This window comes from Gastrolobium bilobum, unplaced genomic scaffold (genome assembly GCF_033153095.1).
Source record: "Gastrolobium bilobum isolate Gb01-03AN ecotype WA unplaced genomic scaffold, APGP_CSIRO_Gbil_v1 utg42110, whole genome shotgun sequence".
NCBI classification, from domain to species: Eukaryota; Viridiplantae; Streptophyta; class Magnoliopsida; order Fabales; family Fabaceae; genus Gastrolobium; species Gastrolobium bilobum.
This window is the reverse complement of record NW_026899559.1, coordinates 19,727-40,534: the sequence shown is the minus strand read 5'-3', so window position 1 is coordinate 40,534 and position 20,808 is coordinate 19,727. Positions and strand designations below refer to the sequence as shown.

The 20,808-nt window shown below is 36.4% G+C and overlaps 1 protein-coding gene and 1 pseudogene across 1 annotated transcript; one reads left to right on the top strand and one right to left on the bottom strand.

Annotated features, from left to right (window-relative positions):
- Positions 1–8,311: 8,311 nt before the first annotated feature.
- LOC133291463 (protein NRT1/ PTR FAMILY 2.13-like) lies at positions 8,312–10,543 on the bottom strand (annotated as a pseudogene).
- Positions 10,544–13,258: 2,715 nt separating this feature from the next.
- Positions 13,259–15,157, top strand: LOC133291461 (uncharacterized). Its single transcript, XM_061489719.1, has 3 exons — positions 13,259–13,495; positions 13,562–13,881; positions 13,960–15,157. The coding sequence occupies exons 1-3, from the start codon at positions 13,259–13,261 to the stop codon at positions 15,155–15,157; spliced, it is 1,755 nt and encodes a 584-aa protein (XP_061345703.1).
- Positions 15,158–20,808: the final 5,651 nt, after the last annotated feature.

Sequence of the window (20,808 nt, the reverse complement as noted above, 5' to 3'; positions counted from 1 at the left end):
AATAATAAAGAAAAGAGAACCCCAAGCCTCCATTGGTGTGATGTTGACTTGGTTCCTCGGTGTTCCAGCGCTCCGCGACAGGATTCCTCCTTCAGTTTTGGGTTTTGAATTGGTCTATGAAAAATTGGTGTCTTGTTCTGCTCCCAAGCTCCTTATTTATAGCCATTGGAGTTGTATCCTTCATTGCATCTCTCATCGTATCCATATCAGATTTGTAATTTGATTTTACAAGTGCTTCTTTTTTCGTTTAATATCTTGTGGATTAGTGGTAGATTTTTGACTTTGAATCTTCTTATAATCTTTCTTCAATCTTCCATGAATCAGCTTTGATATGTTTCCGCTTTAGTTCCAATATCCTAATCTGGCAAATCTTCATTAAATCTCAACAAATCATAGTGAATCTTTGCTGTCAGGAACGCGCTTATGGCCGCTTGAGCGTGCTATTCTGAGTAAAATTGATGTTTCTGTCTACCTGAGCACGCTCGAGCGTGCTCTTCGAGATGAATTCTTGTCTTCTTGGGCGCTTGAGCGTGCATTTGTGCGCTTGAGCGTCCTGAATTTCCCAGTTTGGCTGTTTTCCCTGCTAGGATGCGCTCGAGCGTCCTGTTGTGCGCTTGAGCGTGCTATTTTGGACCTTGAATTGTAATATTTTGGCTTCCTTTGGTCCATATTGAGCCTCCACTTCTTTGTCATGATTTCTTTAGCACTTCTTAGCACCAATCCTTGTGGTTTTACCTTCAAAATGCAAATAATATCAACACGTCAGCTCAATTTCCTATCTTATGACTTATATGTTCTGGTGGTGAAGAAAGAGGATTATTTTTCATGTAACAACAATAATCCCATTCATAAGATGGACGATGGGAATTCAACTTTCCTTTTGGACAGGTTGGGTCACTTTTTCTTTATTAGTGGCAATGTTGACATCTGTAAAAATGGTCAAAAGCGTATAATTTTCGTCAACGCCGTAAGACACACACTTCCTCAGGCTACTCCACCGTCCCAATCATCGACAAGTGTCCCACATGAACATGGAGAAGGGGATGGCAGAGGCTGGAGTGTAAGAGTAAATAGATATTGCACCCGCATGTGTTGTAACTTTCAGCTTATTTGCGGCTGTTGCTAAAGGCAGACCATATAAACTAGATGGATAAGTGTATCCGTGTAGCAACTAAATGTAAGAAATAATAAATAAGAAATAAAGATTGGACCATCTCTTCTCCATGCCATGTATGCCATAGGTTGAAAAGTCTTCATTTAACTATGCATGTAGCTGACACATATCTGGTGCCTATGCCAGTAAGTTCTGACGGTTTCACAAAAATAAAATAAAATCTAAGCACATCAAACTATGAAATTAAACATAAATGCTAATGTTCCTAAAATGAACTATTGGATAAATAGTTTTCCTCTCAATCATTTTGTATTTTTTTATCGGTGCTTTATAGTTAATTTTATTGGTTCTGATTAAAAGATCTAACACCCCGTAGTACTCCGATTGTTAACATACATGATATTTAGCATACACAGCGGAAGACTTTATTTTAAAGAATAAAAACACGTTTTACAAAAATACGAGTAAAATTTTTCCAAAACATTTTATGAAAACTTTCTAAAAATATTCACGTGAGATACTGCGAAAGCATATATCTAAACATACATCTACTAATTAATCCCGTGAGCCAGTATTAGTGCCATTGACTAGCAAGATATGACATCAAGTGTCATTCCTGATGGAGTCTCACGGACAGCATAACGGTTGTATTTCGGATAACTGGGAACATGGTCCCACACATACAGTTAACCTGATTGATACAATAATATAAACAGATAGCTTGCAAGTCCCACACGGACGGCAATTCCCTCAATGGGTCAATACAAACTATAAGGCTCCATGCACAAATTAACTGAATACATGCATCAAGTCTTTATTAATTCAAAAGTATAAGAGCATCAGTAAATAATCCATGGCTCTAAGGATACAATCATGAGCCTAAATAAATACATACAATAATCTCATAAAATAGTTAAGTCTGTTAACAAGTCTACATGCCCATATCAAGTCTAAATATAATATAAAATCATCAGCTGCATCATCAACTACTCCAATGCGGGAGCCTTGCCCCTAGAAGCATTACCACTACTTTGGGTACCTGAAATGATATCCCCAAACGGGGTGAGATAACAACATCTCAGTAAGCTCAAGGTTCATAGAGGATCCTCTAATCCCCTGAGCACACTTCTTGCATGACAAGTCAGATATAAAGCATATAATACAGACATACAACATAAACATAGAATCATCATATCATCATTGTGTAACCCCAGGGTCAAAGCCATAACGGTTACACATGCGTGACTTCCAGGGTCAAGCCGTAGAGAGTCAACACAACCTCAGTATGAAATAACTCCCAGAGTCAAGTCATAGGCAGCCTACATACCATGATCACTGGCTAGGATCCTCATAACATATATCATCAGTGCATCATCATAACATCAAGATCATATAACATCTATATGAATGTGAATGAATGCACATATACATCATACCATATACTTTCATACAATAAAACCATAATGCCCACCATTATGGTGGGGCCACAAGAGAGAGGAGTCAACTAGAACTAGGAGCTTACCTCACTGAGCTTATCACAAGCCTAACTCCAACAGTAAAATTACGTATGCTCCAACAAACCCTCAAGTGCCAAATCCTCTAGGCAAACCTAGAGCAGAAATCATTTACATCATTGATACTCAATCACTTAATGATTCCACATTTCATTCTTACATGCCAATAATATGCCCATTACAAGTCTGGACCAATTATTACATAATTATGTATTTTAGTGCATTATGAAGTGTTCACTTATTACACAATTAACCACATAGTTTTAGCACCTTACATAATCTTAGCATCACACTCTAGGATCACAAAGGTAACTTAGATTATTTTTAACTCATCCAAGCCATATATTTAATTATTATAAGTTACTAAGGATTCCCATAAGCCCACTTAGCCTAATTATGACTTTTATGGTTTTCCCGTAACTGTACGTGCTACTATTTTCTAGTCACTATGCGTAAAACACTTGTTATAAAATTCTCATATTTTAGTATGTTAATATAGACTCAATTACCTTTCCAACAAGGTATCACATGCCTCATTTGGAGTTTTCTAGCTCTGGTTATCACCGTTTGAAGTTGGACAAGCAAAGCTGCCTCCCAACTCCGAACCGAGCCCTAAACATCCCTTACCATTTCTATGATTCTGGAAAATATAATAAACCAATTGATCTCAAATTTTTATTCAGAAAATTAGACACCTTCAGCTTTAATTCTACATATTATGAGCCTAATTTGAGTAAGAACTGAGAGAGAGAAACAATTCGTGGAAGTTGCAGCCATGTACAGCCCCTGCACATGGCCTCATAGGGCAGTCTCCACTCAATCGAACCTACAGAATTCTATACTTCTTCAAATGGTACCACATTTTGACAACACATAGCTAACATCTCAAGCTTTAAAATTATATAAGGAAAATCCCTATAGGACCTCTGTGGAGGGAGATATTCCCTCCTAAAGTGAACCTAAAAACTGGTCATTTAACCCTAAGTGGGTTTAATTATCAAATCTTAATTACCTATGGTTAGCAACTCTAAGTCACTCTAATTCTTGGATTTTTCTATTGTTAGGTCACATTATGAAATCTCACTTAGTCACATTATGCCATGATACCTCAAGTTCATTAGGTTCACTAATTATCTAATCAGTGCTTCTAAACTCTAATTAGATCCAATTTTTAGGATTTTATAATTAATTAATACATTATGCATGGTCCACTTCACTTAAATCCTAGATTAGTGTCCTAATTAGGTCTTGAACCAATATTTAACATACTAACCCTAATTGATCCTTAGGTGGCCAAATTGTTTAGGTTATAGAAACTAGGTTTTTAACTTGTTAACTTTACCATTTCTTTAGTTAATTAAGTCCTACACTTAATTAGTCCACTAATCCATCATTTAATTAAATTTTAAACATAAAACTCTAATTATAATCATTAGGGTAGATTTGATTAAGTGGTATTGTTAGTGTTCAAATTCATTTCTTAATCACAATTAGTGTTCTTAAGCTTAAAGGTTGCATTTTTAGCATTTCTCTTGGTTCCGCCTATCATTTTCCACACTTTCCAAGATGAAGAACCCATTTTTAACCACTTAGAGCATCAAACCCATGAAGAACCCATGTTGGCTGAATTGTGCAAGTGGGTGTGGAGGTGTTTTGGCTACTATTTCACTAAGGTTTCATGCTTACTTCTTCAAGTGAGCACCAATGCTTCAAGCTTCCACTTCTCTTCAACAAAGAAGCATCTTTTCCACAAAAAAAACCTTTTAACAAAAACCCAAGGTTAGAGCTCAAGAACACAACACAAAAGTGGAGTTTTTCAAGAAGAAGATTCAAGAAAACTTACACTAGAACTTAGGGAAATAGGCACCAAAGTGGAGTTCTTCAAAGAGAATTCAAAGCATCAACAACATGGCTTGAAGAACCCATGAAAACACTGTTGTATAGAGGGTAAGCACCATGAAATTTTGGTTTTCAATAACAAAAATGGTATCTTCTTGAAGAGGAGGATGAGGGGAACAAGTTTTATGAAGAGTGTTTGGTTATTTAATGGAGTTTTGGAGGTGAAAATCTAGAGAGAAGGAGAGGAGAAAACTTGAAATTCAAAATGTTAGAGAGAGAGTGAAGGAGGTGCTGGAAATCAAAACGGAAAGGGGTCCAAGTCATTTTAGAGTTTTGACTAAGTCACATAAGTGACTTTTTGTCCTTTAGTGACACCCAGTGTAATTTTTATCTGAACCGTTATCAATTTTTCCACCCGGAACCTCCAAGACTCAAACTTTAAGTAATTCATATTAATTTTTTCTAATTATAATGTTCATAACTTAAAAATTTGATTTGTAGATCAGAGATCCACTTACAGCTGTTTAATTGCACTGTAGTCTTTACCGGTGTTCTTAACTGTACCCGGATTTCATAATCTTCTTAAATTTAACATTATTGGTCTAATTATGACTTGTTAGGAATATATTGGTCTTTCTTTCCATTTTCTCATCTTTTTCCCGTTTCAGGATTCTACAGGCTGCTTCTACAACAGTACAAAATATCTGATAAAAGTGACTTTTCAGAAATACCCCAATATGAGTATCAATCTTCACCATTTCATATACTAACCTCATTCATGAGGTTTATATCATTAGATTAGCTCTCTGTCTCAGATTGCTAGATTGAGTTATTCTACAAACTGTTACTGCGTCAACAGTCAAAAACAACAGCTGAAAACTCAACTGTTCAAAATACCCACTTCAGGTTTTGAAACCAAGTTAAAAACATGTTTTGAAACTGAGTTAATAACATGTTTTGAAACCAAGTCAAAAACGGGTCAGGTTGAATTTGACCCACTTCAAAAACCAAGTCAGACCCACTTCAGAAACCAAGTCAGGTCAGATCCGATCCGGTTCTGAAAGTTCAAAAAAAATCCAAACCAAGTCAGACCTGACTTGGATCAAATTAAAGCGGGTCGGGTCAAAATACCTGACCTATAAAAAAGTTGGGTCGAGTCGGCACAAAAACCTGACCCGACCTGACCCATGCACACCCCTAATTTCCATGCTGGACCCGATAGCTTACGATCGCGCAAGATGGAGTCATACACGAGGTCAGCATTTGGTGAAAAACTTCAATTCACCGTACTATTAAAGTGCTACTTTTTATTAAAATGGAAACATTTTTTACTTTTTATCTATATTTTTTTTTATATTTTCTTTTAAGTCCAATTTTATTTTTTTTTTAGTAAAAAGAAACATCGAATTCGATGATCCCGAAATATTATAGTTTTTCCCCAAATTAAAATCGGCGTTGGTGTAGAAAAGTACGCAGAGATAAAATGACTTTTTTGTCCATCAAAATATTATAAAAGAAAATTTTTATTTTCACCCATTGTGATTTTGTAATTTATTATTTGATCTACTGTAGTTTTAAACTTATTATTTAGGTTTATTGTGCTTAAATAATTTATCATTTAACCTAATGTGAATTTAAATTTCACTTACACTTATTATGGACATGTGGTTATACAAATATATTATTTAGACCCCCCATGATCTTATGTATACATTTTTATTATTTTTCCCTAAATTTTTAAATTATATAATTATCATATTATAAATTAAAATTATGTACAGGAAAATATAAATTATTTATTTAAATTTAAATTATTTTTAATTAATAATAATATCAATTATATCCGTATAATTTTATACATATAAATTTTTTTATTTTCCCACTTTTTATTTTATATCCTCATGCATTTAAAGAAAATAAATAATTTTTTTTTAAAAAAAGTTCACTTATTTTTATTATGAAAATAAATTAAAATAAAATATTATTTTATTCTATCTATTTTTTACTCAATATAGTTATAAACTTATCTAAAGAAAGTAAACATCTTTTTTGATAATACATATTTAATTTATCTTAAATAATATTTTTTTAATTTATAAATTTATTTTTAAAAAAATTATAAATTAATTTCAAAATAAATAACTTGAAATATTTTTAATTTAATATTTAATTATTAATTTTATTTAATAATATCACAATTATATAAAATAGAATTTAGAGAAAGTGAATATTTTTATATTTATAAGACACAAGAGGTCTGAGTGATATTGTAATCACATTGAGTGTAAGTGAAAATTTAAAACCACGTGAAGTTAAATATATGATAAATTATTTAAGCACAATGGATCGAAATGACATATTTATAACCACAAGAGCTCAAGTGATAAATTATAAAATCACGATGGGTGAAATTAAAATTTTTCCTATTATAAAATGCTGGGGTGTTTGTTAAACAAAACAAAATAAAACAGATAAAAAGAGTTAAAATGACTTTTTTGTCCATCAAAGTATTGTAAAATGCTTGGGTTTTTGTAGAATAAAATTGTGAATGATAGGTGCTTGTAAATGTAATCCTGATGCAGCCACTGATGGTTACAATTTTACAAACTTGAACCGTCACAAATTAAGCATTTTCATAACACCACTTTTCATAATGTGGAAATTTAAAGTTAAAAACATAGAGTTGAATAAAATTAGTGAAGTCCACGCAAACTCAAATTATGAGTGTATTGTTAACATTCCTACGAATGGCATGAAAAATCAGAATTTCGAGTTATGGTTCTGGTTTGTATTATTTCGTGGAGTGATATGGCCGAATTATGAATTTCTAAGTGTGATATTGAATTTCTTGTATCATGAAGTCGTAAGTGGAGTTGTGAATTGGTTATATGGGTGATTGTACTTTTGAACATGGTATATTGTATGAGGAATTTAATTGTACTGATTGGGTGGCTGAGCCGCATTACTATATGGAAGTATGTATGTTAAGGGGACGGGTAGCAGAATATTCAGTTTTGTTGTATTTCGACATTTACTGGCGTAAGGCTCTCTGCCTTTAGATAAGTAAATGGAATTTGCACCGATAAAGTAAACTATTTACCTAGTAAATGGATTTACCCGAATAAATTACATCATTTACTGGGTAAGTTATGAGACAGTGCCTGGATAAATGTATAATAGCTGAGGCTTCATGATTTCATGATCTTTGTATAATGTAGCCTTGTGATAGAGATCCGGATTCTACTGGTATATTAGGAAACATCCAGATATATAAGAAAGAATGTCCATCTTATATTTGAGATTTATTTCTTTCCAAACAGACCAAAGTCGTGATCCTTCTTGTTTGTTTAAGACTGGAAGTTGTGTTGTTTGTTCATGATACCACATATGATATTGGTTTTTATGAAACTGTAATAGTACAAATTCTATGCTGACTAGTGTGCTTGTAAATTCTTGACCCTATACTTTCAAAATAAAATAAAATAAATAAACATGCAATTTAATCATAAGGGCGTAGTAAACGAGTATATTAAAAGCAATGTTATTAAAATTAGCACGATCGTTGACTTGATCGAAGTACTGGGTCATTGGTTCAACCAGTGAATTACTGGTTGAACGCATGACCCGATAATTATATGCTAAGATTAAAAATTTGTTATGCATATGCTTTCCAAAAAAATAAAAAATTGTTATGCATATTACTACTATCTTTGGTAGAAAAAGAAGTCCACTCAAAATCCAGAAACATAATTGTCACATTGTATCTAATATCTGTAATTCTTTTTATTTTCATCTTTATTTATAACCTGGTTGCTTACGAAAAGTAAATACTTTTGTTGACACATTAATGCATGCTTATGTGCTCTGCTTTCGCAATGCTCTTGTAACTATAGCGACGAGCACAGAATATGAAACAGCTAAAATTTAGCACTCCCAATCCTGCTATGATGTAATAGAAGTACTCCAATCTTCCCTTATTGATATCACTATCTAGCCAGTCAGGTTGGCCTTGCTTTCCACTAAAGCTGTGGATGATGTTTACTATAAAGTTGCTTAGGTAACTAGCAGCTGCAGTTTGAAGGGACAGCAAAGAATTGCATATACTTCTCATGTTATCAGGGGACTCCCTGTTGAAAAACTCTGTATGTCCAACAATGGAGAACGCCTCAGTAAAGGCTAAAATTATGAATTGAGGAACTAGCCACATTACGGACATGGGTGCAACCCCATCTAACCCTTCTAGCGAAATGGCCGAAGCCCTTCTTTTATGCTCCACCAACCCTGCAACCACCGTTGTTAGAATTCCAAAAGCATGTCCAAGTCCAATCCTTTGAAGGGTTGTGAGCCCTCCTTCTTGCTTGGTGATTTTCGCTAGTGCAGGAGAAAGGACTCGATCATAGAATGAGATGACTAGAACCAGGGTCAGCATTGTTACTATAATGATCGAGCCAGCAGGTATCTCAAAGTTGTGTCCCAGGTGCCTATCCATTTTCAAGGCTTGTGATATTGGAAATATTGAGAATTGTCCTATGGGAATGTACACTATTATACCTGTTACCCATATTGGCATAATTTTGAGCAAGCATTTGAACTCTTCAACTTGTTGGATGCTACAAAGTCTCCAAGGATCACTGTTTAACCCATCATCATTCAATTCGTTCTCCATAATAAGAGCCGCTTTATTTAAGAACCTATGGAACCAAAAATCAAGCATAAAACATGACTAAGTGCATGTAGGTTAACAATATATTTTCTTTTTCCTTCTTCTTTTTTCACAAAAGAGATATTACTCACCTAAACTCCTTTGTAAGAGGCAGCTTTGATTCTGCACCTTTCTCAAGTGGGGGGTCATAGAAAGCTCCTCCTGTGTCCTCTGCAGCAGGAAGATGAAGGTGACGCTTGTGTTTAGCTGCAACTAGCACTTGAGCTATCCTTGAAAATATGCTTCCCTCAGGCTTAACATAAGCATAAATTTTAGTGCCAGCAAAGAAAAGGATAATTGCAATGAACATAAACATAGTGGGCAAACCAAAACCAAGAGTCCAACTATAAGAGTCCTGGATTTTAACCACCACAGTCACGTTGATCAACATGAGCAGAATCTGTATAACGTAGTACAGATTGTAGAAGCTTCTGCTTCCTTGCCTTCCTTCAACTGTGGTCAAATCAAATTGGTCAATGGCGAAAGGAATGCTGCATGGACTGATTCCACCAGTGCCTAGGGCTAACCAGAAAAAACCCAGAAGCAAGACACCAAGTTGGAAATCAGTGCGGCCCTTACACACACCAATCTGCTGCTGCTGAAGTGAGCATGGCGAAGGATGAAATTGTGGCACCCAGGATGTTAGCGTTACTATCAACATACCCTAATCAGTTTCATGAGTAAAAGTTATAATCCTAACGAGTAAATGTTTAGCAGTGGTTCTCCAAGTCTGAACGAAATTCAACCATAAAAAAAGAACAGAGAGGAAAAAAAAAAACTTTGTTATTATATATTCCTCATGATTCTCTTCAGCAAGACTTTGATCCCATCAATGTAAGAAACGAACTCGTGTATAAACCAAGTTATTATTACAGTAGCAATAATAATTAACAGTTTACTCAAGTTATTAAAAAAATAAAAATAGTGCCCCTAAATGAAATAAAAACGCACCGTAAGATTAGCAAAAGATGCTATGGCAATTGTTAAAAATTTTCCCAAATAGGCATCCGCAACAAAAGCACCGATGACTGGCAAAACATTGGAGATACCAGACCAAGTGTTCAAAATGTTTGCAGCAAGCACCTGATCCATGTTGTACTCTCTCATCAAGTACACCATGAAATTTGTTTGTATTCCAAATTTTGCCAACCTCTCAACTGTGTCATTTCCTGCACAGTTAAGATAATCAAACCCAAACTTTATAGATCAGCCAAATGTCAACTTCAAAAATTAAAATAAAACAATTGAACAATATTCAGAGACAGAACCTAAAAGGTACGGCACTGCCTTCCATCCTGGCTTCTTTGGGCGTGTCTCTGGTTCTAACTGAACTAGGCTTTCTTCATCTAACAGTTTCTTTTGAAGTGATGACATTGAACTGCGTTTTGTGCTCCAAAATGAACTCATCAGTGAGCACATCCTTTCATAGTCATCTCTCTTCCCCATTTTCTTTTTCTTTTTCTTTCCGGTTAACAATATTCTGTGTTTTATTTTGGCATAGGTGAGAAGCTGAAAACAATGACCATTTCGCCACACGCCTGGCAAATAAATTTACTGGACTCCCACGTCAACCGTAAATTTTGTCAAAATGATACGCGTCATATTTCGCTATACTGTGTAGCGAAATATGTTTGCATATAATTCGCTACACAGTGTAGCGAAATATGCCATGTCAGGCTGCACAGTCAGCAAAAATGACACGTGTCAAGATTCAAGCATAATTCTTTTGACGTGGCAGTCTGATAAATTCTTTTGTAAGGTGTGTCAAAACGGTCACTCTCCCAATCTTTCTTACGTGACTTACCGATTTTATATGAGAGTATTTGAGGAAGGCTTTCTGCCGCATTTGCTGACAATGATTTCCGCATTTTGGGCATTACTTCGGCAGAAAATAAGCTAAAAAAATGGGACTCGTAAAACTGTTTTTTTTTTCAAAGAAAAAAAAATGGCACGAAAATCGATGTAAAAATAACTCCAGAAAGCTTTCTGCAGCATATGCAGAAAATGATTTCCGATTTTATATAGTTCTTCACGAAGGAATATACTACCAAAAAAAAAAAAAAATCTAAATGGTTCAGTGTACACATACGAAAGATGATGGTCAAGGGTGCATTGTACTTTTCTTTCTTCCTTGGAAGCTAATTTAGAAAGCTTTATTGATTCGCTACATTTTCTAATGACGTTGCTTTAAATGGGTGCATTGTATAATGAATTTGGATATCTTCTTTTGACATTATAATAAAGGGTTTAGTGTTTGTCATTTTAAATGACATAAGTTATATCATGTTAAGAGAGAGATAGATACATAAAAAATGAAAATCATGAGAGAAAGAAAGTGGAGGTTTTTTTTTAATTTAAAATTCAAATTTTCTCTGTCTGTATCTCTCTTAAAATGACATAACTTTCTGTCATTTAAAATTACAAACATTTTTTTCAATAATAAATTATCGAAGATAACACATAAATTTTCCACTCACTGGTCCACCAATCCTACACAAAATGTAATTACCTTTGACTTTCATAATATGATTCTTAAAGGAAAAATATCTAAGTACATTTATATAAAATGAAATTTCTTTTAATGCTTAATATGTGCTTGTATGTAACATGCATCCCCAAAGTGATAAGATCAAACAATCAATTCAACCAAACTGATAACCATTAACCACGGTAATGATTGTATATTAATATATTTTTATAATATTATTTGAGTTTGAAGAGTAGATAATACATATGTTCTTTTTTTTGCTCGTTTAAATGTTAACTTTTTTTTAAAATTTTAATATAAAAAAGGGGACCGTAATATTCGAATTCAATGATCACAAGTTCTCACATCATATAATGCAATTAAATGTTTACTTTAATAATTTTATATTAATATATTTAATAGTCTAAAAATAGTATAATTTGGGCCAACTAATCTTTTAAATATGGAAAAATATCTAATACTTTTTTTATTTTTTTATGATCATTGTAAATTCAGATTAAGAGTGCCAAAGATAAGAAAAATTCATGCCATGGATAAAAAAAGAAAAAAAAAAAAAAAGTACCCGATGATTCTTACTAATTATTATCCCTTGATACAGATGAAATTATTACCAGGTACCTAGGCGTAATATCCCGAGCCAAAGTTAGATACTCTTGTGAGACGGGTCTAGGAGGAGCCCACTTGACAATGATATTGGAGCCGAGTTGGGCTCGGGCTAACCAAATATTTGGTTAAGAGGTGGATTAAATATTTTGAGTTGGGATACTCGATTGAGGAGGAGTATATCAATGTTGAGTTTCACACTTGAAGAAAAATTATTGGGATTGTTATGGACCCGTATAATGGGCCCATTAAGTAGTAAGCCCAACAAGGGACAATTCAAGATATGGATTGATACTAATAAATGATAGATATTCAATAAGGATACTAATCCTAATGCGACAGCATAGCTATAAGGACCCTCATCAGAGGAACCAAAGGCTCATCCACACTACCACAGGTAACCTCTATAAATACAAAGGTAAACCCTAAAAGTAGGTACGCTCTCTCTCTTACTGTTATGCTGTAACTGTGCACACACACACACCCCATTGGCTAACGCCGTTATAGTATTCTGTGCACAGTGATCTGCTTGACTCAAGGATATCTCATTCATAGATACCTTGAAGAGGGCACTAGATCCAATATCGACATACTAGCCTATTGGGCTAGACATCTCTGTCTCAAGGACAGAACATTGGCGCCGTCTGCGGGGAAGTTCATATCTGAATTTGAAGTTCCCACCAATCTGATAAGGGATGGCAATCCAGACGAGGAGCAGGCAATCCAGACGAGGAGCAGTAGTCAGCAGCCACCCCCAAACCAGAATCAACCGTTGGATCTAGTCCTGGAGGAGGTAAACTAGTCTCAGAACCAGATCGGAAGGTCGAGGACGACATCTCAGACACCGCATCCACTCCAGCGCGTCGAGATAGGGGGTGGAGGCGAACGTGGCTCCGATAAGAAACAACCCTGCCCAGCATCCAGGAGATCTTGCTGCGCGTATTGCCCAATCGGCTGATCCGGATACTCGGTTGGCCAATAATGCATTCGCTGCAATCATGGAACGAATTGCAGAACTGGAGACCCGTAATAACTTGCAACAGCAGCATGATTTCAGGGATATACGGGAGGAAAATAATAGGGGGATGCGAGATCTGGAACATCGTTTAACGCAGCTGAATGGACCAGGAGCAATCGATGTGGAAGGCCAAGCTGCCAATGGCCGAGAAGGAGCTCGGAACTTGATTCAGCCAAACCGTGTTCCTCATGCAGAAAATCACGAAAGACCCAACCCCGTGAATGTTGTGAACCAGAACTAGGGAAACTAGGCTGCTAATGACCAAAATGCTCAAAACCATCAGGCGCAAGCTGACGGTCAGCAAGATCGGGTTAGAATTCATCCTGGACATGATGCTCAAAATATCCGAAGGCGGGTAGAACCCGACGGGTATAGAAGGAGGTACAGCAGGGGGCAGTACAACAACAGCCCCTTTACTGGTGAAATACTAAACGTTGTCTTCCCGAAGGATTTTGACTCAGCACGTCTGCCAAAGTACGATGGGAGCCATGATCCACATGTGCATATAGATGCTTTCGACGCAGATATGTATATCCGAGAAATTGATGAACATCTCATATCCCAGATATTTGCCATAACCCTAACTGGGACAGCGCAGGAATGGTTTTCAACCCTTGCTGCTAATTCCATCGGATCCTTTGAGGAATTCGGATAGAAGTTCCTCTTGAATTTTGCAACTAGCAAAAAGCATCCCAAGTCCGAGTTCGCTCTCGAAAAGATACGACAGCAACCCGGAGAAACCCTCCAGAAATACCTTAACCGGTTCAAGGACGCTGCATTGCAGGTCCCAGGGTTGCAAGAGAATGTCCATGTACACCTCATAGTGGTAGGATTGGATGGTGCATCCAGGCTAGCCAAGTCGGTCTATAAGGACCCAGTGAGGACATTGGAGGAATTCAGAACTCGTTCGAAGAAATATCTCGAACTAGAGCAAATGGAGATTGCAAATGCGCAGTCTGATAAGGGCAAAAGGGTAAGCCCGAGAAGGAGAAGCCCAGCCCCAAAGGGAAAAGAACAAATTGACAATAAGAAGAAAGATCAACGCCCACGAATCCCGGACATGAGGGATCGGGTTGGAAGGTATGACAAATACACACCTTTGAATGCGGCGTGTTCGCAAATCTGGAGGGAAGTGGCGCTGACGAAGATGAAGAAGGTGGACAGACCCCGACCTGTTTTTGACAGAGGAGGCTTAGATAAGTCCAAATATTATGCCTTTCATGATGGGCCAGGACATACGATTGATCAATGCTGGGATCTCCGAGATGCTGTGGAGAAGTTTGTAAGAGATGGACGATTGCGTCAACACGTGATCAAAACCCAAGGGTCCAAAAGCAACAAAAGGAAGTCGGGAAATAGAAAGAGAAGTAAAAGCCCGGTTCCTGAAAAGAAGAAAAAAGATGACCGAGATCGCAAAGATGATCCCAATTTTGACGAGTTCCCAGAAGCAAAATTTGACTGCAATGTAATCAATGGAGCCCTTGGAGGAGGTGGAGACACTATAAGTGCAAGAAGGAAGTACTTGAAGAAGGTCCTGTCAATTCGGGACCGTCCTAGATTCAAGGAGGATTCAAGCAAGCCAGATCCCCCTCTGTTGTATTTAACAAAGGAGGACATACATGGCGTGTTGCCCGGGCATGTTGACAGGCTTGTCATGGCTGGTACCCTGGTAAACTGCCGAGTTAAAAAGATTTTTGTTGTTGCAGGGAGTAGTGCTGACATCATATTGTGGGACGCCTTCAAAAAAATGAACCTTGATGAGGAGGGTCTCAAACCTTGCAAAACTACTTTGATAGCCTTTAATGGAGAGCATACACCTCCTAAAGGCTATGTAGATCTCAGGTTGACCCTGGGAACCAAAGACGCGTTCAAAATATAATATAATTCTCGGAAGGCCAACTATACACCAGTGGGACATGCTGGTTTCCACGAAGCACCAAAAGATAAAGATGCTAAGCAATAAAGGTGAAATAATCACTATTTGTGGAGATCAAAAAGAGTCTAGAGGATGTTATTTCGACACCGTCAAAGATAATGAGGATGGGCATACAGGTCCACCCCGAATTCATGCAGGGGACAAGCAAAGAAAGAACATAATCCAGCACCACTCCAGCAAACCCGTCAACGTGGTTGAACTCGACATGAGAGAAGAAGCAGTACCGAGGCCAGAACCTGACGGAGAGCTAGAAAACCTGGCACTCAGGAAAGATCCCGGCCAATTTACCCGGATTGGTAAGACCATAGACCTTCAAATTAAGCAAGTATTGGCCGACTTTCTTAAAAGCAACACTGATGTCTTTGCATGGAAGTCGTCAGAGATCCCAGGCATCGACCCCGCCTTTTGCTGTCACAAGCTGGCAGCTTATCCGGGGTCCACACCAATTTTCCAGAAGAAAAGAAAGCTGGGACCGGAAAGAAAGCAAGTTCTACAAGAACACGTCAAAGAACTTTTGGATGCCGGGTTTATTCAGGAGATACAGTACACGACATGGCTTGCCAATGTGGTGATGGTGAAAAAATCAAATGGGAAATGGAGAATCTGTACTGATTACACAGACTTAAACAAGGTTTGCCCAAAGGATCCTTATCTTATGCCTAACATAGACCAGCTGGTAGATAACTCGTCTGGATTTTGTCTGTTGTCCTTTATGGATGCCTATTCGGAATACAACCAGAACCCAATGTACCCGGCGGATCAAGAAAAAATGGCCTTTATTGCCGAAAAGGCCAACTATTGCTACAATGTGATGTCATTTGGACTCAAAAACTCAGGGGCAACCTATCAGAGGATGATGAATAAGGTCTTTGAAGATCAGTTGGGCAAAAATGTAGAAGTATACATTGAAGATATGATTGTAAAATCATTCGATATGATGAATCATGTTCAGGACTTTATTTGAAAAGGAATAAAACATCTTATAAAAATACGAGTAAACTTTTTCCAAAACATTTTATAAAAATATTTCTAAAAACGTTCACGTTAGATACTGCGAAAGCGTAAATCTAAACATACATCTAGTAATTAATCCCATGAGCCAGTATTAGTGGCCATTGACCATCAAGATATGACATCAAGTGTCATTCCCAACGGAGTCTCACGGACAGCATAACAACTGTATTTTGGATAATTGGGAACCAGGTCCCACACATACAGTTAACCTGATAAATATAATAATTTAAACAGACAGCTTGCAAGTCCCACACGGACTGCAATCCCTTCAATGGGTCAATACAAACAAGAAGGCTCCATGCCCAAATTAACTGAATGCATACATCAAGTCTATATTAATTCAAATTATAAAAACATCAGTAATTAATCCATAGCTCTAAGGATACAATCATGAGCCTAAATAAACACATACAATAATCTCCATAAAATAATTTAGCATGTTAACAAGTCTACATGCTAACATCAAATCTAAACATAATATAAAATCATCAACTGCATCATCATCTACTCCAATGCGGGGGCCTTGCCTCTAGAAGCATCACCACTACTCTGTGTAACTGAAATGATGTCCCCAAACGGGGTGAGATAACAACATCTCAGTAAGCTCAAGGTTCATAGAGGATCCTCTAATCCCCTAAGCCCACTTCATGCATGACAAGTCAGATATAAAGCATATAATACAAACATACAGCAAAAACATAACATCATCATATCATGCTTGTGTAACCCCAGGATCAAAGCCATAGACGGTTACACATGTGTGACTTCCAGGGTCAAGCCATAGATAGTCAACACAACCTCAGTATGAAATAGCTCCCAGAGTCAAGTCATAGGCAGCCTACATACCATGATCATTGGCCAGGATCCTCATAACATATATCATCAGTGCATCATCATAACATCAAGATTATATAACAACTATATGAATGTGAATGAATGCACATTAAATCATACCATATACTTTCATACAATATAACCATCATGCCCACCATCATGGTGGGGCCACAAGAGAGAAGAGTCAACTAGAACTAGGAGCTTACCTCAGGGAGCTTAGCACAAGCCCACACTCCAATAGTATATGTATGCTCCAACAAAATCCTCAAGTGTATGGTTCTCTAGGCACACATAGAGTAGGAACCTTTCACATCATTAATTACATATTAATTAATCAAGTCATATCCACGACTTAATCATTTAATGATTTCACTTTTCATACTCATATGCCAATAATATTCCCATTACAAGTCTAGACCAATTATTACATAATTACGTATTTTAGTGCATTATTACAAGCTACCTAAATCTTCAATTAATTACATAACTTAGAATCACATGCAAGGCTCACTTAGGTAACTTATATTATTTTCATCTCATCCAAGCTATATTTATGATTATTATAAGTTACTAAGGGTTCCCCTAAGCCCACTTAGCTTAAATATCACTTTTATGGTTTTCCCATAACTGTCATGCTTCTGTTTTCTAGTCACTGAGCGTAACTCACTTGTTATAAAATTCTCATCTTTTATTATGTTAATATAGACTCAATTACCTTTCCAACAAGGTATCACATGCCTCATTTGGAGTTTCCTAGCTCTGGTTATCACCATTTGAAGTTGGACAAGCAAAGCTGTTTGCCAACTCCGAACAGAGCCCTAAACATCATTTACCATTTTTGTGATTCTGGAAAATATCCTAAACCAATTGCTCTAAAATATTTATGTAGACAACTAGACACCTTTATCTTTGATTCGACATATTATTAGCCTAATTTGAGTAAGTACAGAGGGAGAAAAAATTCGTGGATGTTGCAGCCATGTACAGTGCCCCTGCACATGGCCTCCCTGTGCATTCCTCACTCAAACAAACATACAGAATGGAATACATCTTCAATTGATACCAAATTTTGACACCACATAGCTAACATATCAAGATTCAATTTGATATATGGCACATGCCTATATGACCTCTGTGGAAGGAGATATGCTCTCCTCAATTTTTCCTAAAAACTGGTTACTTAGCCTTAAATGTGTTTAAGATTTAATTAATCAATTATGCTTAATCCACCTCACTTGGTCCCTCCAATAGTGTCCTAATTAAGTCTTAGAACCATTTTAAGACATAAAACCCTAATATGTATCCATATGGCTGAATTGCATAGTCATAAGATTAAGGTTTTTACTTGTCTTTTTAACACACTTTCATGGTTTAATTAAGTCCTTTATGTCTTTAGTCCCCAAAGGTGTCACCTTTATTAATTTTAACCCTAAACCCTAATGTTAATGAAGAGGGCAGAATCGAAGCATGGAGTTTTTAGGGTTCTTAGTTCATCCACATCAAAAACAACTCACACACAAGCCAAATGTGACACTTTTTCTTACAAGTCTTCATCTTTCTTGAGTTTTAAACCTCTACCACACATTTAACCATCAAGACCCCATTTTTAATAATTTACAACATCATTATCAACATATAATTATTATGGACGAAATGGAAAGTGGGAGGAAGATGGGTTTGGATTCATCTTTTCCATGGATTCAAGCCTTACCTCTCCAAGATGGCTCCTTTAGATCCAGATCCAACCTTTACTTACCAAGAATGCTTATTTTTTACCAAGAACCCACCTTCATGAAATATTCAAGGATTTAGAACCAAGAACATGAATTTAAAAGAAAAAAGATAGGGTTTTTCAAGAAGAGAATGTAAGAAACTTACACTAGACTCAAGAACACAAGCACCAAGGAGTGTTCTTCCAAGAGAACTCAAAGTAACATCTCCATGGCATGAAGAAGCTCCAAAATCGCTGCTGTATGGGAAGGTTTCAACCATGAAAATTTGGCTTTTCAAAATAAACATAGGATATTATTGAAGAGGATGATAAGGGGAACAACTTTGGTGAAGAGTGTTTTGGATTTTAATGAAGTTTAGGTGGTGGGATCTTAGAGAGAAGGTGGAGAAAATTTGAAAACCTCCAAGGTAGAGAGAGTGAAGTGAGCTGCTGATGGGAAAGGAAGGGGAAGAGTCTTCTTATATTTTTAGGGTTTTCGCCATGTCATTAAGTGACTTTCTGTCATTTAATGACACCCAGTGTAATTTTTCTCTGAACGGTTATCAAATTTCTACCCTGAAACACCCAAGACTCTAACTTTAACATTTTTTTTTATCTAATTATGACTTGTTAGACATATATTAGTCTTTATTTCCATTTTTTCATCTTTTTCCCGTTCCGGGATTCTACCGGCTGCTTCTACAGCAGTACAAAATATCCGGCAAAAGTGACTTTTGAAAAATACCCCAATATGGGTATCAATCTTCATCAAATTATATCCTAACCTCATTCATGATGTTTATATCATTAGATTAGCTCTCTAAGTATAATTTGCTAATTTGGAGCTATTCTACTGACTGTTATTAGGTCAGCAGTCAAAATTAACAGATGAAAATTCATCTGTGCATAATACCCTCAATATGGGTATCAAAATTCTAAGAATTTCATTTTCATTCTATTTATGACCATAAGGTCCTCATCATTACCCTCAAATTTAAGATCACAAAATTAGGGTCATTATATAGTGATCTGTATATATATATACTACTAATAGTAGTGTGCTTGTGAAATCATTTAGTATTTGATGTGGATTGATAGACGGAGTAGAGGTATTTTAAATGTAATGAATATTCTACAACCACCAAGGGTGGAAGTGAGCAGGAAAATTAATGGGTTGCTCTACAATATTGAGTATAGGTTTATGTGAGCCGTAGCAGACAATGGATTAGAATGGTGATAGGATTTTGTGAGTTATTGTTGTACAACAACAAGGTGAGATGGTATGATTAGTGTATGAACTAAGGTGCATAGAGTGTGGAATTATGTAGTTAGCGAAAGAACTAATATGTAAAAATGAAAATGATAAGATTAGCTAATGAGCTGAGGTAATTGTCAGGGCAAGGACTGACGTGTAAATTCAGTGCAAGAATTGATGTATAATTATCAGTGTAAGGGCCGATGAACAATTATTAGTACAAGGACAGTTGGGTTTAGAAAACCCCTGTGTGATGAGAATTATATGTGGAAATATGATACATAATACTAAGAGATGTGAGAGGTGTACAGAACCTTGATAAAAAATTTGAATTCATGGAATAGAGATTATGATATGAACCATATCAGGTGACTAGTCAAAATAAAAGAGTAAATGGTCTGTGAAAAGAATGATTAAGGAAGAATTAAGGGACTATACGTATAAGTGATATGAGTATAATACTACTACTACTATGATTATGGGGGACAACCCCATGTGGATATACAAAGCACTTTTGCCGTTATATACAGGTATGATACAGACACCAAATGGACTAGGTCCATGTGTGATCTGGTGTGTACTGGGTACACGTTGGCTGTTAGATACAGATATGATATAAATATAAATTCCTCTGTACACTGGGTGCATGTTGTACGACTTGATAGTATGGATATCTCTGTGTGGCCTATGTGCCCGGAGTGTATAGCTATCTCTGTGCGGATTATGTTCCCGGAGACGATTATTATTTTATATGAGTAATATGAGACGAGGAAGTATCCC

Coding starts and splice junctions, on each gene's coding strand:
- LOC133291461 (XM_061489719.1), top strand. CDS start 13,259: ATGGAACGAATTGCAGAACTGGAGACCCGTAATAACTTGCAACAGCAG. Junction 13,496..13,561: donor ATCACGAAAGACCCAACCCC/GTGAATGTTGTG, acceptor CAAAACCATCAG/GCGCAAGCTGACGGTCAGCA. Junction 13,882..13,959: donor ACTGGGACAGCGCAGGAATG/GTTTTCAACCCT, acceptor TTTTGCAACTAG/CAAAAAGCATCCCAAGTCCG.